The sequence below is a fragment of the Protopterus annectens genome, chromosome 8.part0 (genome assembly GCF_019279795.1).
Source record: "Protopterus annectens isolate FY-2018-M chromosome 8.part0, PAN1.0, whole genome shotgun sequence".
NCBI lineage: Eukaryota > Metazoa > Chordata > Ceratodontiformes > Protopteridae > Protopterus > Protopterus annectens.
In genome coordinates, this window is record NC_056741.1 from 311,665,736 (window position 1) to 311,685,735 (window position 20,000).

The window sequence follows — 20,000 nt, forward strand, 5'->3', positions numbered from 1 at the left end:
CCTTCATTGTGTCACTACTAGACAGAGGCACAGTATTCTAAATTTATTTTGTACATTTTTTGTACCATTTCATGGGGTGGCAAAAGCCACATCACTATGGCTAGGCTTACAAATGCCCCAGGGCAGATAGCCTAGTACTATACTATGAAACTATGAAACTATAATGTTTGCCTAACATAACAGTAATGCTATGTAACTTGTAATACATATCTGCCTAAAATACTGTACATTACACAGTTATTGGCACAATGTCTCACAATGCAAATCATAATTGCACAGTGGGCCAACCTTCGACATGTTATTCTCAGTAATACACCCATACATATGGCTACTGTTACAATATATCAACATATACTATCCCGTTATCGCACATACTTGTTGGACCAGCCCTGCCACTGACAGCGGCTGGTGAGGAATATTTGTGTTCAAAGCCCTTATATAGCATCCCTTGTGGTGTATGCAGTGTTTGCCTTGTGACCTACAGCAGTACACACATAAATACTACAAGCATTACTATGCTCAACAATACATCACTACAAGATAACTCTTTCCACTATATGGATTGCATGCACTTTAAATATTACAGAACAGGTACTAAATACACAGACATACTGAGTGTGCTACATACCTTATTAGTAACCCGAGGTGTCGTTGACTGTTGATTCAATCCTTTTCTGTTTGTGTTTCAATCTTCTTTGTAACGTTCTGCTGATATATACAGATGGTTTGAATGTGTGATAAGCCATCCTTTTCTAGTTAAATATCAGTAACGTGCTATCCTGACCACCAATTGGTGTTCCAAAGTAGTTAATTAGATGCACATCAGCTGTGCAGCTACTCCATTAGCCGATACCATGGCAACAGTGGTGTATAACTGAGTACTCCTTTTGGGCGTTGTCCATTTGCCTTACTTTCGAGGAAGATGGCCTGGATTTGTTGTTTGTGACGTATTTCAACAGCTATATGGAGACAGACAGAGATATATTAGCTTCATGACTCCCATGGATTGTGTGTAATGGATAGATGATTTTGTTCTACATGTGAGTACAGCTGTTATATTTCAGAACATTGCTACTTATGCAGGGTTTGTTTGTACCTGATACTTCTGCACATGTTTCAGTCTGGCAAGGATGTTTGGCAGCTCAAGGCTGTATGGCTATGCATGAACTGTTATGTGGTTTACAGTGTGCTCACCAGACATCCTTGATTTGGTGTACATGTGTATCATACTACGCTGTTACTCAGTAATTGGTAACAATTCCCGGTGTACACACAACCCTCTGAAATGGGATTAGTGCAAACAAACCCTTAACATCAGCAGCTGTTCCATTGTATAACAGCAAATATTTCACATAGCGCCATGTTAGTGTGCCTCTGACAATGTATGTTAAGGCTTCTGCAGATGTCGTACAGTGAGTGAATGATTTGTGATGTTATTACAGTTTGTATTGTAATTTTTTTGGGTGTGGGGGTGATGTTGGTGGGTGTGCATAGCAGATGCAGGTGTGTAGGAACAGCTTTTATACATAATCGATATGTGCGTGAGGGTTCCTTCCCTATTTGAACACCTATCCTTTAGTGGACTAATACTATGGTAATTGCAGGCTGATTCATTAAGGCACTGTTAAGTGGTTCCTGTATAGCATGCAGGTGATGTTAGTCCTGCTACATGAAAGCTATGTATTTCTGTCATAGGTATTTGCAGTCATCGTAGTTGTGTTGGTGACTGACCCTCTTTGGCTAGGGTTGCCACCTTTTCATATGGCCATAGTGGGACATTTTCGGGACACACATTCAGATTTTACAGGCCGACACAAACCCATGGTCAGTACAAGGGATAGAACTTTCCTTTCTTGCCTAAATATAAGCTTATTCTTGTAGCAGTTTAGTTGCTTATCCTGTTTCTTGTAACATATAGGTATTTTAGATACAGAAAGAACTATTGTATGCAACTATTACATTACATATGGGACATAATTATGTCCTACAATCTCAGGACATTTGCCACATTTAATATATTTGGTCAGGACACAACCGCCCAAAGAGGGACTGTCCCTCGAAAAGTGGGACAGGTGGTAACCCTATCATTGGCTCATGTCCATAGCACATATTTGTAATAGTGTATAGGCATGTACTCTCCATATCATTTGTTCATAAAGGTTGGTCGTGGCGGTATGTGTGATTGCTATGGTCCATGTTATACTCATATATGAACACTTCAACCACTGTATACGGGATACCTATGGAATCCCGAAACCACACAGTTCTGATGGCCACAGTACTGGGCCCAGACTCCCATACCCCACATTACCGACAGCGACAGTAACTCGCGAAAGTAACACGAACATGGAACACACACACGCACACACAGACACACTGCTACCCACCATATCCAAACAAACCATCTTACACTACGTATGAGCAGGTGGGAAAGCCCCCCCTACACCCCCCATGTGGGTGTCTGTGCCCCCCACACCCCCTACTTTAATATTCTACCTCCTAGATCATGCAAACAGATGCACAAAGCTAACCCACACCCACACATTACAGTCCCCCAGGAACACACACCACACTCTGAACACACACTTACACACACTACAGCCCTCAGAAACACACTTACACACAGTAACCTACCTGAACCGCAACACCAGAAGCACTGACTAACTGTCCCTTAACATTGTGATTTTAAACCTCACACATCTGGTGTTTCGGTACTGTGTTCTTTCGGACTTTAAGCCTTGTGATTACGCGTGTCTGTATGTCAAGCAGTCGGTATGTGGTAGGTATCCCATTTATATGTACCTCCATGGTTATGTAGATGTTGTTAACCTATTTATATATCTACATATATATGTATATCCCCATATATCGACATATGTCTCTCTCTCTCTCTCTCATATATATATATATATATATATATATATATATATTGTGTATATATATATATATATATATATATATATATATATATATATATATATATATATATATATATATATATATATATATATATATACATATATAGATAGATATAGATATATATATATATATCATACACCTTTCATTGGGTACATGCAGGTTTGTCCTATTTCCACACATTCCTACCTTTTGTGTTTTATCCTGTCAGTATACACAACTGCCATTGGTACATCTCAGGTAGCTTAGTGGTATGTTATTGTGAAGATTGTTTACATGGTTGCGTGTTTTAATCCTGGCAGTGGTATTTTACCTCTCAGAGCAGGCACTGGTAGTGCAAGGGTGATTAATGCACATTTCAGCGGTTGTGTGTTCCACATGTTTATTATTCTGTGGAATGCTACCTATATATGCAAGCTGTGTTTAAGGTATACTATGTAACATGTAAACATCTGAGAAGATTCCTGTCAGGGATACTCCCCATTATTTGGAACTACATCCCTGATTACATTATACAAAACCCCTCACTAACACTCCAGGGAATCCTTGCAGAGTGGGTGGGGAACAGTGGATACACCCCAGGGATCCCGCAATTGGCTCTGCTCCACAGAGGGACAGTTAGTTAATCGATGGGGTGGCGACAGCAGACACTTTTTGCCTATGCTTATGAGTGGCCTCGGACAGTTAGGCATGTACCTACCTATGTATCTATGAACCTCTACATACAGTATGGACACATGCTGATAGCTTAATTTTCTGTTCAGGTATTGACTTACCTTGTACCAATGGCAGTTTTGTGTACAATAGTTGAGGGCTACCTATGTAGGATGCACACAGTAGACCACCTATACATGACAATTTACAGATGGTCGTGTGTGTGTGCCATCCATGTTTGCTGTGTGTGCAGGTGAAGAAGGGTGTCAGTCCATGAGTGCCTACACTGTCAGTGTGTGCGCTATACGTTCCCTCTTTGCCAAGGCATGGGCATACTGGGCATGCCTCTGTCTGCCTACTGGGGCTAGCACAGGGTGTTCGTGGTCTAAGTCTCTCTGTGCCTGTGGGTCCCTTGGTCAATGGTGGTGGGCTGTGAGGCCTTCACCATTCTGTCCCTGCTGCAGCTGTTTCTGCAGGATCATGGCACATACTATGAAGATGTGGGCATGCATGCCTGGAGAGTACTGCAAGGCTCCACCAGATATGTCCAAGCAACAGAACCATGATTTCAGCATCCCAAACACGTGCTCTATGATGATTCTGGTTTCTGCGTGTACCTCATTATGGCATTCTTGCGTGGCTGTGTGTGTGCATTTCTGATGGGAGTCATCATCCACGGTTCCAGTGCATAGCCAGCATCCCCCACCAGGTGGCCATATGGGATGTCCCCCCTGGCAAATACCTGATACAGCTGTGAGGCATGCCAGATGTGGGAGTCGTGATAGCTTCCAGGGCTGCCAGCACACACATCCATGATAATGCCCTGGGCATTGCACATGGCCTGGCAGTTGATGGAGGGGTATCCCTTGTGGTTTATGTAGTGCCTACCCTGCTCACCGGGTGGTGACTTGATGTGTATGTGCGTGCAGTCTATTGCACCCAGTATCTCCGGGTAATCTGCCACATGGTGGAAAAGATGCATATTGCTGGCCAACTCCTCCTGCATTCGGGGGAAGTATATGTGCTCATTGGCATGTGGTAACATGGCATCCAGGAACTGGTGGTGTACCCTGGATGCTGATGCCTGTGAGATCCCCATGATATCCCCAGTTGGCCTTTGGAAGGTACCTGTGGCTAGTATTCTCAAGCTTACACATACCTTCGTGTCCATTGGGATGGGTTCCCCTCTGTTACTTCTGGCTCTGAGGCATGGCCGGCACAGCTCAACAAGTTGCTGTATGATGTCCCTGTCCACCCTGTAATGCTCTACTATCTCCAGATCATGTAGCCCCTGGTAGGTTACCCTGGGTCTGAACACTCTTCTCCTCCTCCAGTGCCTGAGATGGTTGTCAGCATCATCCTCAGCACCATCGCTAGTCTCCAGCACATGCTGGTGAATCAAAGCTATGGCGGCCCCTAACATGTACATATTAAAAGTTACCCATCTGTATACACCGATGGTGCAGAGTGTTTGGGAATACACAAGTGTGTGTGAGGCTTTCACACCTTATACTATTGTGCAATGGATTATGCTGGTGTAATTGGGTGTGTATGTGCAATTCCAGCTGCTGGGTATCTTAATTATTGGTTTTACAGCAGGTACTGCTATTGTGGGGCCTTTGGTGTTGACTTACGCTTGGCTGCCGTGATTCATCTATTGCCCTTTACTTCACTTTTCAACCCGATTCTCCTCCCATTGTCAGGCATGCATCCAGCTACCGGCTTTCTTGTTTTGTACTTTCACAACCCAGGATTGTGTTGGGAAATGTGTTATGTAGCTGATCTACTGCAAGTTTGCTTTGTTCTGCTGTGACAGTTCTCTTTTCTTTGCTGTACGGCACCTCCCCTTTCCTTTTCTGCAGGTAGCTGCTAGCAGCCTTGTTAGCTGTTGACAATGGCCCACTGTGAGTTCCTAGGTGTTAATTACTCATTTGTACTCCAATTACCATGCTGCAGCATTTCCTTATTGTCTTCCCGTATCCTTCCTGTTTCAGCTGTGGTGCACAGCCGTTTACCGGGTTTCGAGTGCGTTTTCATCCACGTTCACATGCACATTTGGTTACCTTCTGTGCTCTCAGCTAAGCAAAGCTATGGCTACTTCCACACCCCTATCCTGTGGCTTTGCTTAGCAACAGGCAACCCAGATTAGCAATGATCCAATGTGCTTACAGCTATGGTGGCGCACTCCTCTCTTGATGTCATGTTTACCTCCAGGCCACTCCTTGGTGTTGTGCCACTACGCCGTGTGGTACATCCTTACGCCGGCGGGGAGTTTGCGATTCAGTATTACTTGACTCTTTTGCATGGCATTGACTACTAATTCCTAGTTACCGTGCAGAACACTGTCACAGACCCTTAGCAACCCTTGCACCATGGTTGTGGTGTAGCATGCGTGCCATTGACTATTATGGGGAATTCATGAATCGTGTTACGTTCCAGTTTTATGACATCTAAATATATTTTCCTTGTGATCCTGTTTGCACACCAATGCACTGCGGCTTTACTTTGCATTAGTGTGGCCATGACATTAAATGTTATTTTTTATGTGTTGTGCATGTTTTTTATGCCATTGGCTATATATTTAGCCATTGGCATATATTAACATTATAATACATAAGTTTGGTCCGCTTTCATGGCTCCGATTTTATGTTTGAAAAAATATAAACCATTTTTTTGGTTTACATTTCTTCATGCTTATGCTATGCCTGCACCACTTCATGAATCGCTATATACCTTAATTTGCATGCTACACTGCTGCGCATGGGGTAATTAGCATACATGCGCCAGAAGCTGTGCAGCTCTGGCATATGCTGGTAGTGCACGTGGAAACAGCTCATACCTGAATCGCTCGGCGGCCATATTTGGCGCTAGATCACCGGTGCTACTCTGGCGCCTGGCACAAGCTTCATGAATACCGGGGACTGTTTCTACACTAAAGTGATAAAACCATACTGCTAAGTGCTTGCTGAATTTGGAGGGCATAACTACTCATATGGAATACTCATAACAGCTTACCACTAAATAAAATGTTTTCATGTTATAGTTTCTAGCTTATGTAAGAACGTTAAGAATCATTCTAACATATTCAGCTCTCTCAGACAGACCCCTATATTATATAGCCAGTGTGTTACCATAAATTAAAAAGTGACAATTAGCAAAGAGCTTGGATGTTATCAGATAGTAGACAAAAACAAAATGAAAAGTTAATATATTGGATGTTATTTGGATTAAAGATGGTGCGGCTATAAATTACTATAATATTGAACAACAGTTGCAAGGCTCAAACCATTTAAATACTATTAAGCTACTATTATGAGAATCATATATATACATCAAGAACCAAAACTGAAATTTTGTCGATTAGACTATGCTGTAATTATAAGGGAACTATTTCTTTAGTTTATCCATGAATGCTGGACACTGAAGTTGGAAACATGTTAATAAGCATTGGAGAAAACTGCGGTTTAAATACAAGAGGTATTCAAATCAGGACTATAAAAACAATTACTATGAGTCAGGAACTTGCTTTAGGAAACTGATATGGAATATAAGAAAAAATAAACTTTGGTTGGCTTTTAATACTATAGACAATAGAAAGCGTTATTTAGACAGCTGAGGATTTTAGGAAAAATGTCCATAGTGACATTAGCATAACAAAGGAAGATGTACTGATTACCAACAAAGATCAATTGATATCTCTTATTTCTGATACATTTTAGAGCTGTCTAACAGTAAAATGCTTGAAAAGACCAGTTTCTATATATGTAAAGCTTATTGTCCTAATATATCCACAAATATCGTATCTGAAGCTCTAAAGAAGATAAAGCCCAGTACAGTACTAGGGTCTGATGGTGTAAATGGCCTTTTTTGTTCAGTATTATTGATTTAGTTGAAACATGTTTACAGTGACTTTTTCAATAGACTGTTGAGATAGTATTTATTCCCAAATACGGAAGTCTGCCTTAGCGGTACCTATATCCAAGGAGGTACAAATAACACAGATGATAAATACTGTACTCTATGTTTGACATCTACTCTTCTTAAATGCTTTGAGTGAGGATTTTATGAATTAATGTTGAGTAGTTAAAACCAAATCAGGACATTTACCAGCATGGATTTTGTGAGGGAAGATCTTGCATGTCAAATAGAATATACATTTACTAGAATATTTGGAAAGCTGTTGATATTAGACTGATAAGTGAATGCAGTGTATTTGGATTACAAAGAAACACTTGACTCAGTTCCTCACAGTGAGATTATCAATGCAATGCATAAAAATAACATCAATGGGAGTTTTATTAAGTAGGTAGGTAACTGGCTAACAAATATAGCTTTTAGAGTTAAGATAGAGGATGCTACATCTGAGGATACACTGTTCACTGTGAGGGTACCACAAGGGTCTGTTCTCAGACTAAATTTGCTTACCGTCTTCATGTCAGACCTTGCAGTGAGTAACTGTATATTGAATAGTAAGTGTGCTGATGATGCTAAACTAGGATCGGTTGTGAGTATAGGAAATAATCAAACTAAATTACAGGGATATGTGAATGCTTTGTAGCTGTGGCCACTGAGAAAGCATATGGAATTTAATGCAAGAAAAGAAAATGATCCTCATTATCCATATGCCATCAATAATGTAATCCAAGGAAGTGGAAGAAAAGATCGAGGCTCTAGGAGCTATTTTTGATAATGGGTTCATGTAAAGAGTCTATGTACAATTGATAATCAGAAAGTACTATTCAGTTATAAAGGCCATCTTATGCAGCATAAGCAGTAAGATGAAAATGTCCTTCTCCCCATTTATAAGGCTGTAGTGAAACCTATCACTGAATGTTTTACAGCTGTGTGTGTATACGACTGCTCAAAGTGTTATAGTCTGAAAAGGATCCAAAGATGATTTACAAAATCAAATTACTAGGGTCAAACATCTGCATAATAAGAATAGGCTGGTAAGGTTGTCCTTGTACTCAAGTTATTTTGTAGGCTAGTTAGAGATGATTTAATGTTAATTTACAAATGTGTGAATTATGACACCTTGGCAGCAACATTAGAAATTGAGTTTAAGTCACACTCATTGAGAACTAGAAATAATTGTTCATAAATAGTCTTGCTTGTAATACTACTTTAGGGAAAAGTTCAGTCCATGGGAGAACTGATAAACTATGGAACAGTTTACCATTAGATATTCAAAGGGTTAAAACTCTACAAAGTATTCAATAGTACAGTGAATGATTGGTTTGGCGATGGTTTATGCAGTTATTTTTTATCCTTGGCAAACTCATCTAAGGTCTTCATGGAGGCAATGAGTTTGAAATATTGAACACTGAATATTGGCAAATTCAGTAAATTAGAAGGTTATCATTAAAAAAGGAAGTGCATGAAGTCATTATGAAATCTTTGGTTTATACCATATCATATTTGACATGTTTCTTTGCACTTTATGTAGAAACTTCTCCTCCTTAATAATTTAAGGTTTTAACATCATGTTACAGGTAATTCAGATTTATTTATTTTTGCATTTCTGTATTCCAGGTTGTGCTGTTACTTATGGGACTTATGTGATGCCAGATCGGTGGATCAATAGCACCTTACACAATTACTTCATACCGTTAGCAGTTCTCAACACGTACATTTGTACTGGCCTCTCTTGCTACTCTCGGTATGTTCTGCAGTGACTGTATCTTAAAATACGTAATGGCTATCCATGAAATGCAGTGCACCAAACAACTAAACTTTTAACTCACTATCTGACATGCCAGACTTTCTGTTTGTAGAGTGTTGCATGTATGTATGTATGTATGTATGTTTGCATTTATTTATTTATATACACTGCAGACTAAATACTTAAGAGAGATTATATAAAATTTTTTTTACATGGTCTTAATAAACTGAAAGGAAATAGATTACACATATGGAGCAGCAATTCACATAAAAAGTACAAAATATTGCAGTTTGATTTATCCATTATTAAATGGATGTTGTGACACCCAGGCACTTGCCCAGTAGACAAGGAACCTCAATCCTCACCATTGGCAGCAGTGGGGGATGTGCACACTGGGAGGATGACAAGTACACACACAGTAAAGTGCAATACCCTTAAGAGCACACAGAGATCACAGTTAGTCTCGGGCTGGTTTCTCCCTTTTTCTCCAGATCCCTAATAAAACTCCCCAGTGGCACAGCTGTAGAGTTGAGTCCTTAGCCAGGGTTCCAAGCCAAGTCCTCCAACACTCTCTCTGTCCAACCAGTACTTCGTGTCCCTGCCCAAGTAGCTGACATAGACACTCTTGGAGATTTGTTTTAGGCACACACACACACACACACACACACACACACACACACACACACACACACACACACACACACACACACACACACACACACACACACACACACACACACCTGGCAAAGGCTGGCACAAGTTTACTAGCTATTCCCCCTTCTACCCAGACTATGAGGTAGTTATCACTGCCACCAAAGCACCTTATCAGCTACTGTAAGTCCCTTAACAAAGAGTTTCCTATCTTACTGTGTAATGTTACTATTAATCCAAATGGTAGTCTGACCAAGAACAAGGCTATTAGGAGTGGCCTGCACAGTGGTACCTAACCAATATGCAAGTACTTTCAGAGCTTAAATATATCTCACAAATATCAGCCACAAAGATAGGTCTAAATATATTTAATAATAAATAATAAAAGAGCAAGACAATACTAAATATGTCTTCACAGTGACATCAGAGTTCAAAATCACAGGAAATATTTAAAACAACATTGCAAGGCAGTCTCAAATAAATACAGAGAACATCTAAACTAATCTTTACTATATTCTTTACTGAATCTAAAATAAATTACTGTACCCTAGTTAACTTACTTACAGCAAGGCAAGACAGATGTGGTAAGTGGATGGTTCCAGCTGATGCTGCTAGGTCAAAGACAAAATAAAAAATGCACATTCACTCTCTGAGAGTGTTCTTAAATTAATATTAAATATTACTTCTGGGATACTTGCAGCATGACATCACTTTTTGTCATCTGACTTCAGTTCCCAGGCTCAACAACCATTGCTAGAAACTGCTAGCATTTAGCATCTCCCTGTGAAAATACATAGCTTTCAGATGTTTGCAACTGCTGGAAGACATAAAACAATAAAACACTTACAAAACAATACAGAAGGCTATCTAGTTTTAGTCACCCTGTCTCCTTGCTGTATTGAAGCCATCCCTTTTATTATGTAGTTATAAAACAATTTAATTTCAACTATTTTCCCAAAGTTTTGCAAGTTAGCCTTTTATGTTTTAGTTTCCACTGTTAAAATATATATTTACACAGCTACAATATTGTAAATACATTTCTGTTTTCTTCCAATATGGTACACTGTGGATACATATTTAAGCTCAGTATTTTACACACACTTCTGTACCAGCAGTTTGATATACACATAACATACAGTTCTAATACATTGGTAAAACAAGCATCTTATATAAATCATGTTGATATTCACAAATGACATAATCATTTACAAAATTCCAGTGATCTAGGCTGCAATATTTCCTTTTGTGACAGATGTCAATGTTTTGTGGCCGTAATCTTTTACACAAAAGATCACACAGATCTACATGTTCAGATTTTTATTGAAAGTATGGAAAAGAAGCAGCAGAAATAAGTAATCCCTGATATTTTGAACCTGTGTACTAATGATTAAGCAATCTTTCTCCAGGCACTGTTCACACACCAGTTCTTATATTTAATGTTGAGATGGTTAGTCAGGCTTCTAAGACATACAAGCTCTATAGGGCTAACACTGGTACATAGTCATCAACAATAGGTGGCCAAGAAATAGTCAGTTTTATGGTATGAGCAATGTCAGATCCTCTCACTATTTTTACTTTTCCAGCCATTGACACACTTGATGCGTTATGATGAGTTCAGGATCTTCAATTGTTTTGTAGCCAAGTCTGGTATGTTGCCTTACATGCTGGTAATGTTGTTTCCTGTGAGTATACCTTTACCTATCTTTTTAAAGTAAAACAATGAGGGTCTTGTGACAGAAGAAGAATTCTGAAAACACGTGAAACAAAGTGAATCCAGAGTTACCATTATAAAACTATTTAAGTTCTCTCACTGGATCTATTCATGTTGATCTTTGCATGGCTGGATGCGATCCTAAATCCGATGGAGAAAAAACTGAAGTGCCAGGACTCCTAAGGAAGGCTTGTTTGCTTGCTGTTGAGTACAAAAAGAATTCTTACACCTTGTTTATGTAATTATTTATCTCTTGCTTGTTAACTGGGTGAATATACTGGTCTTCCTCAGACCCTTTTAGGTCCCGACTTGTTCACAAGGACAAGAGTTAATGCTTTATATTTTTACAGTGACCTGTCAATTACCATGTGTTTTTTTTTTTTTTTTTTTTTGGAAGTATGAGAAAACCGGAGTTGCTTAGAAGCCTATAAAGAAGAAAGCATGCAGTCTTCACCGAGCAGTGACACAAAGACAGTGTCATTGCATTCTGACTCTGTGAGATGGAGACAAGATGGAGATCTTATTCACTTACCACTCTGCGCCTTGGATCCATAATGGGAACAGCATTATGGATGCAGGCGCTAATGAATATAACTCCTTTTCTGTTAAAGATAGAGGAGAAAATGAAAACATTATTTGTGCATAGCTGTGCAATTATTCCCATAAATCAAACACTGTGCAGTGAGAGACACTTACAGTACCACTTGAGGCATTGTTGCCTAACCTGTGATGGAGGTGTTCAGGATGGCAGCATCACATGTCATTGTATCATTGCCTTCACTCTTCACCTGTCCTGCTAATGCCTGTGGCCCTGGTAAAACCTTACCCCAGGTCATACCAAGTGTAATTTTTCCAGAAAGGCCCATCATAAGGCCCAATAGCCACTTCTTAAACAGGCAGGTGTTGCCTGCTGATCACAAACTGAAGTAGTTACTGCTGCATCACTATACAAAATGGTAGCCAATAATCATGCATACATTGTTGATTTGTGAGCCATGAGTAGCGCAGCCCATTGCTGCATAGTTGCATTCCCAGGCACAGTATATCTGCCATGGCTTTGTGGTAAAGCACATCGTCTGTGGTTTGCAGGGTGCCGGGTTCGAGCCATGCAGAGACCGGTTGTTAACCCCGGGTATCACTTCTGTGTCACTGTTAGACAGAGGCACAGTATACTAACCTCGAAAAAGGGCATAGCAAAATTCATTTAAAATGGGTGGCGAAAGCCAAACACACTCTGGCTAGGCTTATAAATGCCCTAGGGCAGACAGCCTAGTATGAAACTATGAACCTATGAAGTCACCCATATAGGTAAGTTACCTCATGAACAAGCTCCAGTGTTTGGCTGCCTGTGCAAAAGTGCAATTACATAATTCAGAGACATTTGTGGTATATGGGATCATATGCCTTCATATTATGCATCTAGTTGTAAATCTCCAGAGTTTGAATGGGGCACTACTTTGAACACTGGCTAGTGAACAGTAATTGCTATGAGTCTACTGGTTGAAAGACAGATTCCAATCTACATTAGGCAGCGCTCCTCGCTAACCCTCTTCAAGAGAAACATTGACGAGTGGATGGGAAACAGAAAGTTTACCCCAGGGATCACTTCAATGGCTCTGTTGGACAGATGCACAGCAAATTAATCTAAGGGGGCGGCGAAAGCCAACACATTCTGGCTAGGCTTATAAATGCCTTTGGGCAGATAGCCTAGTACCTACCTATGAACCTATCAACCTATTGTACAGCTGACATTTTATATGCTGCATCACCAGTATATCCCAACAGTGTTTGCTTAATTCTTGTCATCACTGGAACATCAGTGGGTGTGTTTGTATTGTACCATCTGACATTATACATGCTGTATCACTGGTGTATCCCAACAGTGTTTCACTTGACACTTATCACCGGATATGTTAGTATTGTACACCTGACATTATACATGCTGTATCATCAGTGTATCCCAACAGTGTTTCATTTGATGCATGTCATCACTGGAACATCAGCAGATGTGTTTGTATTGTACCATCTGACATTATACATGCTGTATCACCAGTGTAACACAACAGTGTTTCACTTAATTCTTGTCATCACTGGAACATCAATGGGTATGTTTGTATTGTACCATCTGACATTATACATGTTGTATCACCAGTGTAACACAACAGTGTTTCACTTAATTCTTGTCATCACTGGAACATCAGCAGGTGTGTTTGTATTGTACACCTGACATTATACATGCTATATCATCGATGTGTCCCAATAAATATTTTTCACTGTGGTGTTTAGATGCTGCATATTTATGGGGAGGAATAGTGCAGCGGTGACATATGTAGAGACTGGGTCAGAGCAAAGACATGATGTTGACATTCATACGGAGGTCAAAGATAATGCTGAAACAGTCACGTTTGGACACGACAGTGGCATTGACCATCTCCATCCTGGATGTTTAAACATCTTCTGTGCAGGATGAACTTATGGCCACATCCACAGATGAACTCATGGCTATACACTTAGAACAAGCAGTGTCCCTGGATGGGGAGGGCACTCCCATGGTTGTGAGCACCAGCAGGGCTATGCATGTGGCTACCACAGTAGATGACTGCATGACATCAGATGTGGGTATGCCTGCCATAGTACAGTCTTGCAAGGGAGCCTGATGCTGTTACATTTACCATGTGATGCCTGACATGTGGGAAGCATTCAGCATCAGTCAGCAGATGTGCAAGAATGCCTTCCAAGCACAATCTGTTTCTATACAGTCCAGCACAGGGTTGACTGTTGTGGTCTTTGACATTCAGGAGGATGCAGCCCCATACCATCAGCAACTCTTTGAGGAAATGTGATTGGCCTCATGAGATATATGGTAGTATACTCCAACATCATCATCACCTCCACATGGAGGATTTCCATTGCTGTCACCTCTGCTCATACTGCTATTGTTGTCTGTGATTGGGTTAGGGTATATACAGAGGGTGGCTATGTACAGGGAGTATAGTATAGCACACACCCTCCATACCAGAATTAGGAGGAGTGCAGTGCTCTGCTACCCATCATCACTGGTGTTGATGGTACACAGCCAACACTGGCAGGACAGCTCACCAGTAGACTCCATCCCTGGTAGGATCTCAGTAGCATACCTTCACTGCCTTTAGGTGGCCTGAGTTCAGTCATCGTGACATGACATGAACTGATGAATCATATGCAATAATGATATTCCAGAATTGTCTTGTATGAGCTTATCAGTAAACTGTCTAACCATAGTTGACAAAGCCTCTGCAGTGAGATACAGATTCAATAATTATTTTGTAAAGAAATCTACTCCACTTATAGAAACCATTAACATTCATAATGAAGGAACACTAGTAACTTGGCTCACCAGCTAACGTGACCTGTTTAAGTCAAATTACACAGTTTGACTTGGGTATACTCTAGAGTACCACAGTGATGGGTACTTGGACCAGTAATTTCCACTGTTTTCATTAATGATCTCATGAAGTCCCTACAAAACTTACATGTAACACTATATGCTGATGACCTACTCATGCTAAGATCAGTAAACAACTACAGTGCACACTGCCTTAGAAGAATGTTTTAAAAAAATATTGTACTTGTTCCATGTCACTCATATTTACAAATACAAATGCTTAAAATGTGGTCAGTGTTATTTACTATCACACTTAGGTTTAACAATATCCTTCTGTTTAAACATTATTGATCATTCTAGCTTGGAAACAGTTTTTGTTATTCAGTATAAATTCTTGGAAATGTGACTTAACCACAATCAGTTTCATACAACGTGCTGTGATGATAACTTCTCAGAATGTCCTAAACCAATTAAAACTATGCAGTAAATGTTCTTATTTGCTCACACAAGAAATCTGATCCTCAGTAGTAAAAGTATATTTAGCTAAAACTACAGTATGCCCTCCCTTTTATTACCTATACCTAATTAATTTGATTATATGTAACCCTTAACAGATAACTGCAAATAAACTTTGTAGATTTATTATCCTATCAAGCCCTAACCAACAAAATTAACTGTTTGACAATAAGTGAAAAGACAATTCCACTGTTATCCACCCTTCTTATCAATTTTTATACTATAATTGCTGTCTCCCCCATTATCCTCTACTCTTACAAACCAAGGATTTCACGCAACAAAGAGGCCATTTTCCGTAAGTACAATGGAAAGTTATTTTTCATAAAAAGTACCAGTAGTTTACAATTCACTCCCAGTTTAAATACACAGATGCTGATTATCGCCAGCCTTCCATTCACAAACATTTACATTGGAAATCCTTCTACAAATAACTAAGACTCAGGTTAAAAGAGACAAGCCCTCAGCTATACTGAATGAACGCATTTAACACTGCTTAATACTGCACTACTTTAACTTTTCACATTAAATTGTATATAATTGCAGCTTGAACTAAATCTAAAGCACTGTGTTATATTTATGCAGGAATAAATCTTGCCTGACTTAGTGCAATGCCTTACTATTGTCTCAAATTGTGACTGAAAAATGATAGACATTTGGGTAACACAAGTAAGGTGCTTACTGCTGTAACTTGCTTATGACATTTGTCACAGACAGCTGTTCGTACATATGACAACATTTTTCTAATTTTTTATTTGCTCTTTGTTAAACAACTGTATATTTGGAATATTATTTTTACTGCTTTAAAGGATAATTACTGTTTACAGTTGATTGGATCGTGCGCACATTATGATTATCTTTTAAATTAATTGAAAGTCTGTTTTTATGTGGTTCAAACACAACCTGAAATCTGTATAATAACTGGATAAAAGAACTCACCTTTTTCATTAAAAAGTCTATATTAAGTGGAAGTTTTGATTTATCTTTCTTTCGTTTCCTTCTTTTGATCATCTTATTGTGATAGAAAGAACCACTGTACAGGTAAAGCATTTTATTGAAGTGTCAGACTAAGAACTAAAAAATGAGACAATAGGGAGCAAAGATAAAGGCGCACCATTATTTGTGGAACGATAAATGAAAAATAATATTCTTTAAAATGAATGGACTGAGGATAGCAAAAAGACAGACAGTAGCACCATTGTTTCTTAAAGGTGGTTTCAAGTAAATTGTTAGATATTAGAAGAGGAAGAAAGGAAAAGACAACCAAAAGATAGGATCACTGTAATATTATATAGCCAAAAAGGGAGAATAAGCATACGATGAAATTATATTAAAGATGAAGTAGACATAAGAAACAAATATAATAAGATGTTTGGCTACTATATGCCTAGGATGAGAGAACAGCAATACATTTAAAAGCAACAAGCATGTTGACTATGGAATGATATAATAAATTATGCACATCAGCCAGAAAATGAAAAGGTATGAGTATTTAATAAATGAATCAGGTTAACTATGCCAAAATGTGTTACAAGTATATATGACTTTAACATATTGACCTAATGAGAAATATTAACTCAGAAATCTTGTAACATGTTTTAAGTATAAAATAATCAAATCACACATTGTAAGTGAAAACACAGACTAGTCCATACCCTGATATCTGAAAATGGATGAGAATACATAACAAAGCAATAAAATGTATTTCATTTTTTTTTTTTTGCTTTAAATTGCATAAAGTAAAAAAAGAACATCATTAACTGGAAATTTAACTATGTAAACATTAAAGAATCAGTGGTAAAAAAGAGTTGGAAATTTGTATCTCTACTGATTGGGCCAAATAAAAGCACTTTACAAAATACATAAAAATTAAAACACTCTTTGTCACAGAAAAAATAATTAAATACTGACTGAAATAATTTCATTTTTTCAGCTTGCATTTTAGGCTATTTAGTTTTCAGAGAATTATAGCCCTGTGATACTAAGCATGTGTTTGTAAACAGTTAACCCAAGCATCCCGACTAATTTTAAAACTTGATACGAATTTGGATAACATCATTTATTTGGGTAATTTATTACACAAGCACAACACAGAACTTACATTTTCTGCTTTGTGAAATACAGTTAGTAATGTCTATCTATAAGGTTTGGCTAAATTATATGATGCTTTACATAAATTAAAAATGCATTAAAAAAAGAATAAGTAAATGCAGGTAGAAATGTAATTTCACATTAGTTTCACCTTATATTCTAGGCTATTTAGTTTTCAGTTATTGAAACACGGAATGAAGATCCTGAATACTGAGCATGTATTTTTATCCAGTAAAACAAGCATCCAAATTGATCTCAAAACTCAATATTCTTATAAGAATTCAGATAAATGTTGGTACTAGCAGTGCAAGACTACATAGAAGCAATAATCTCAACATTCTATATCATAAAAAAAGAAAAAAAGAAGAAAATTGTATATTTCAGGTATACTAAAAGGTAATGCCAAAATATGAGGGAATTATGTACTTCTAGGTTAAAAGAAAATTTAAAAAATTTAATAAATGGACAATAAACATCTGAGTTGATAGAAGAGTTTGGGATGAGATTTATTTTTATTTATCCTTTGTTGACTGGGTTAGTCAAAATAGGATGATATTTATTTTTATTTATCCTTTGTTGACTGGGTTAGTCCAACTAGGCTAGTAGCCTCTTTTCCCAAGGTGGTATGTATACCACTGGGAGAAATTTGGTCAGGGGATTGCAGAGATTTCCATACTTTTATTGATAGATGCTGTGGGATTTTTTACACCTACCTGAGTTACCATCAACTCATCTGAAAGGAGACCAGCACCCAATTTATGCTGCACTACGTTATTAGATATCAAACTACCTGGTGTGGGAATAGAACTGAAAGCCTTCTGCACCAAAGGTGAGTGTGCTACGTGTTGCACCACTGACACTGCTGTAATATAATGATATAATATTAGTAAAGAAGTTGTGGGAATTCAGACGTATACAGCTTCAGCTTCAAGACCAGAAAAGATAAATGGTGTCTTACATTACCGAGATTATTAAAGAAATTTCAGTATTCTTGATTCAACAATCTTTAATTCATGGAATAGTTCCCTACCAATAGAAATGTCCTTATGCTATTACAAATAATAAGGGAGGGTCCTCTTTCAGAAGTAAAAACGTTAGGCCAATAAGTTTAACCAGCCTTATTGGAAAGTGTTTTGAGAGAATTCTGGTAAATTTAATGATAATCACTGCAGGTAAAATATAGTATGATATACACTAGCATTGGTTTTCTTTGGATAGGACTAAAATTACAAGTTTAGTAAGCTTTTACACTGATGTAGTTGATTCATTTGATGTGAATCTGGCAGTCAATGTGATTTATTTAGATGTATCAAAGGCTTTTGATTTAGTTCCTTATCAGCAAATTGTTAAATCCCTACAGAACTGGAAGTTCAATTAATACATTATTAAATGGATTGCAAACTTTTTGAATGAGAGAAGACAATAAGGGCACAAGTCAAAGGAAATAAAAATTTCTATTTGTGTTCCACAAAGCTCAGTTTTGGGTCCTTTCAGTTCATATATATTTTTACAGCTTCTTTTCCAGTTGTGAATAAGTAATGGTTGGGAAGTTTGCTGATGGTGCTTTTACGTCAATGAGACATCAATATGATATTTAACACTATTTAGATCGCTTACTTGAACTGGCACAGTCTAACGGAACATTAAGTGAGTCTAAGTGCGAGCTGCTATATATGGATAGGCTATCCATATAGTATGAATAGTACAATTATTTATGGAAAGTAATGATTATGAACAGCTAGGTATTGCTACTGATAACAAATTTAGTTTTGAAGAGCAGGTGAATAAAATCTCAAGGAAAAGGTATTCTGTAATTCGAACATTATTTAAGAACTGGTCCCCCCCTTCCCGGGGGATGAAGTGGTTATGCTTTCTAGCTGTAAGACAATTATTAGACCACTAATGGAACATGGTTCTGATTTCTGTGCATATTCAGGATCTGATATTTGCAGGCTGGAACAAGTGCAGATGGTCTTTACAAAAAAAAAAAAAAAAAAAAAAAAAACAACTACAACAGAAAAAAAAATAAACAATTGTCAAATCTTTCCTATAAAGCTTGACTTGGAAAACTTAACTTATTATGCATCTATTAGAGACAGTTAAGGGAAGATTTAATTTTGATCAACAGATGCTTAAAAATCCAGCGAGACAGAATACATAATGGGAATTTTTTTTGTATCATAATAAATGCAGAAGAAATAATCAATTTTTTTTTGTAGATATAAAGGTGGTGCACTCAAAATTAGGTAGCAAATACTTCCATTCTAGAGCTGAAGAAGATGGAATTTTTTTGCCTCTGGATGTTAGACAGGTGGATGGTGTTGAGAAGTTCAAAAACAAAATTGATTCATGGACTGGAAAAAAAGATATTTTGGACTTTTGTGGAGAGCAGCCAATATTGATCTCTGGTGAGGTCCATGGGCTATAATGAACATAGA

At 38.2% G+C, this 20,000-nt stretch overlaps 1 protein-coding gene across 1 annotated transcript in view; it reads left to right on the top strand.

Moving 5' to 3' along the window:
* LOC122808224 (membrane progestin receptor delta-like) overlaps window positions 1-20,000 on the top strand; it is a 64,283-nt gene that overhangs the window by 4,352 nt on the left and 39,931 nt on the right. The window contains exon 2 of the mRNA XM_044079186.1: window positions 9,103-9,229. Within this exon, the coding sequence (XP_043935121.1) occupies window positions 9,103-9,229 (127 nt within the window). The remainder of the gene's footprint in view (window positions 1-9,102; window positions 9,230-20,000) is intronic.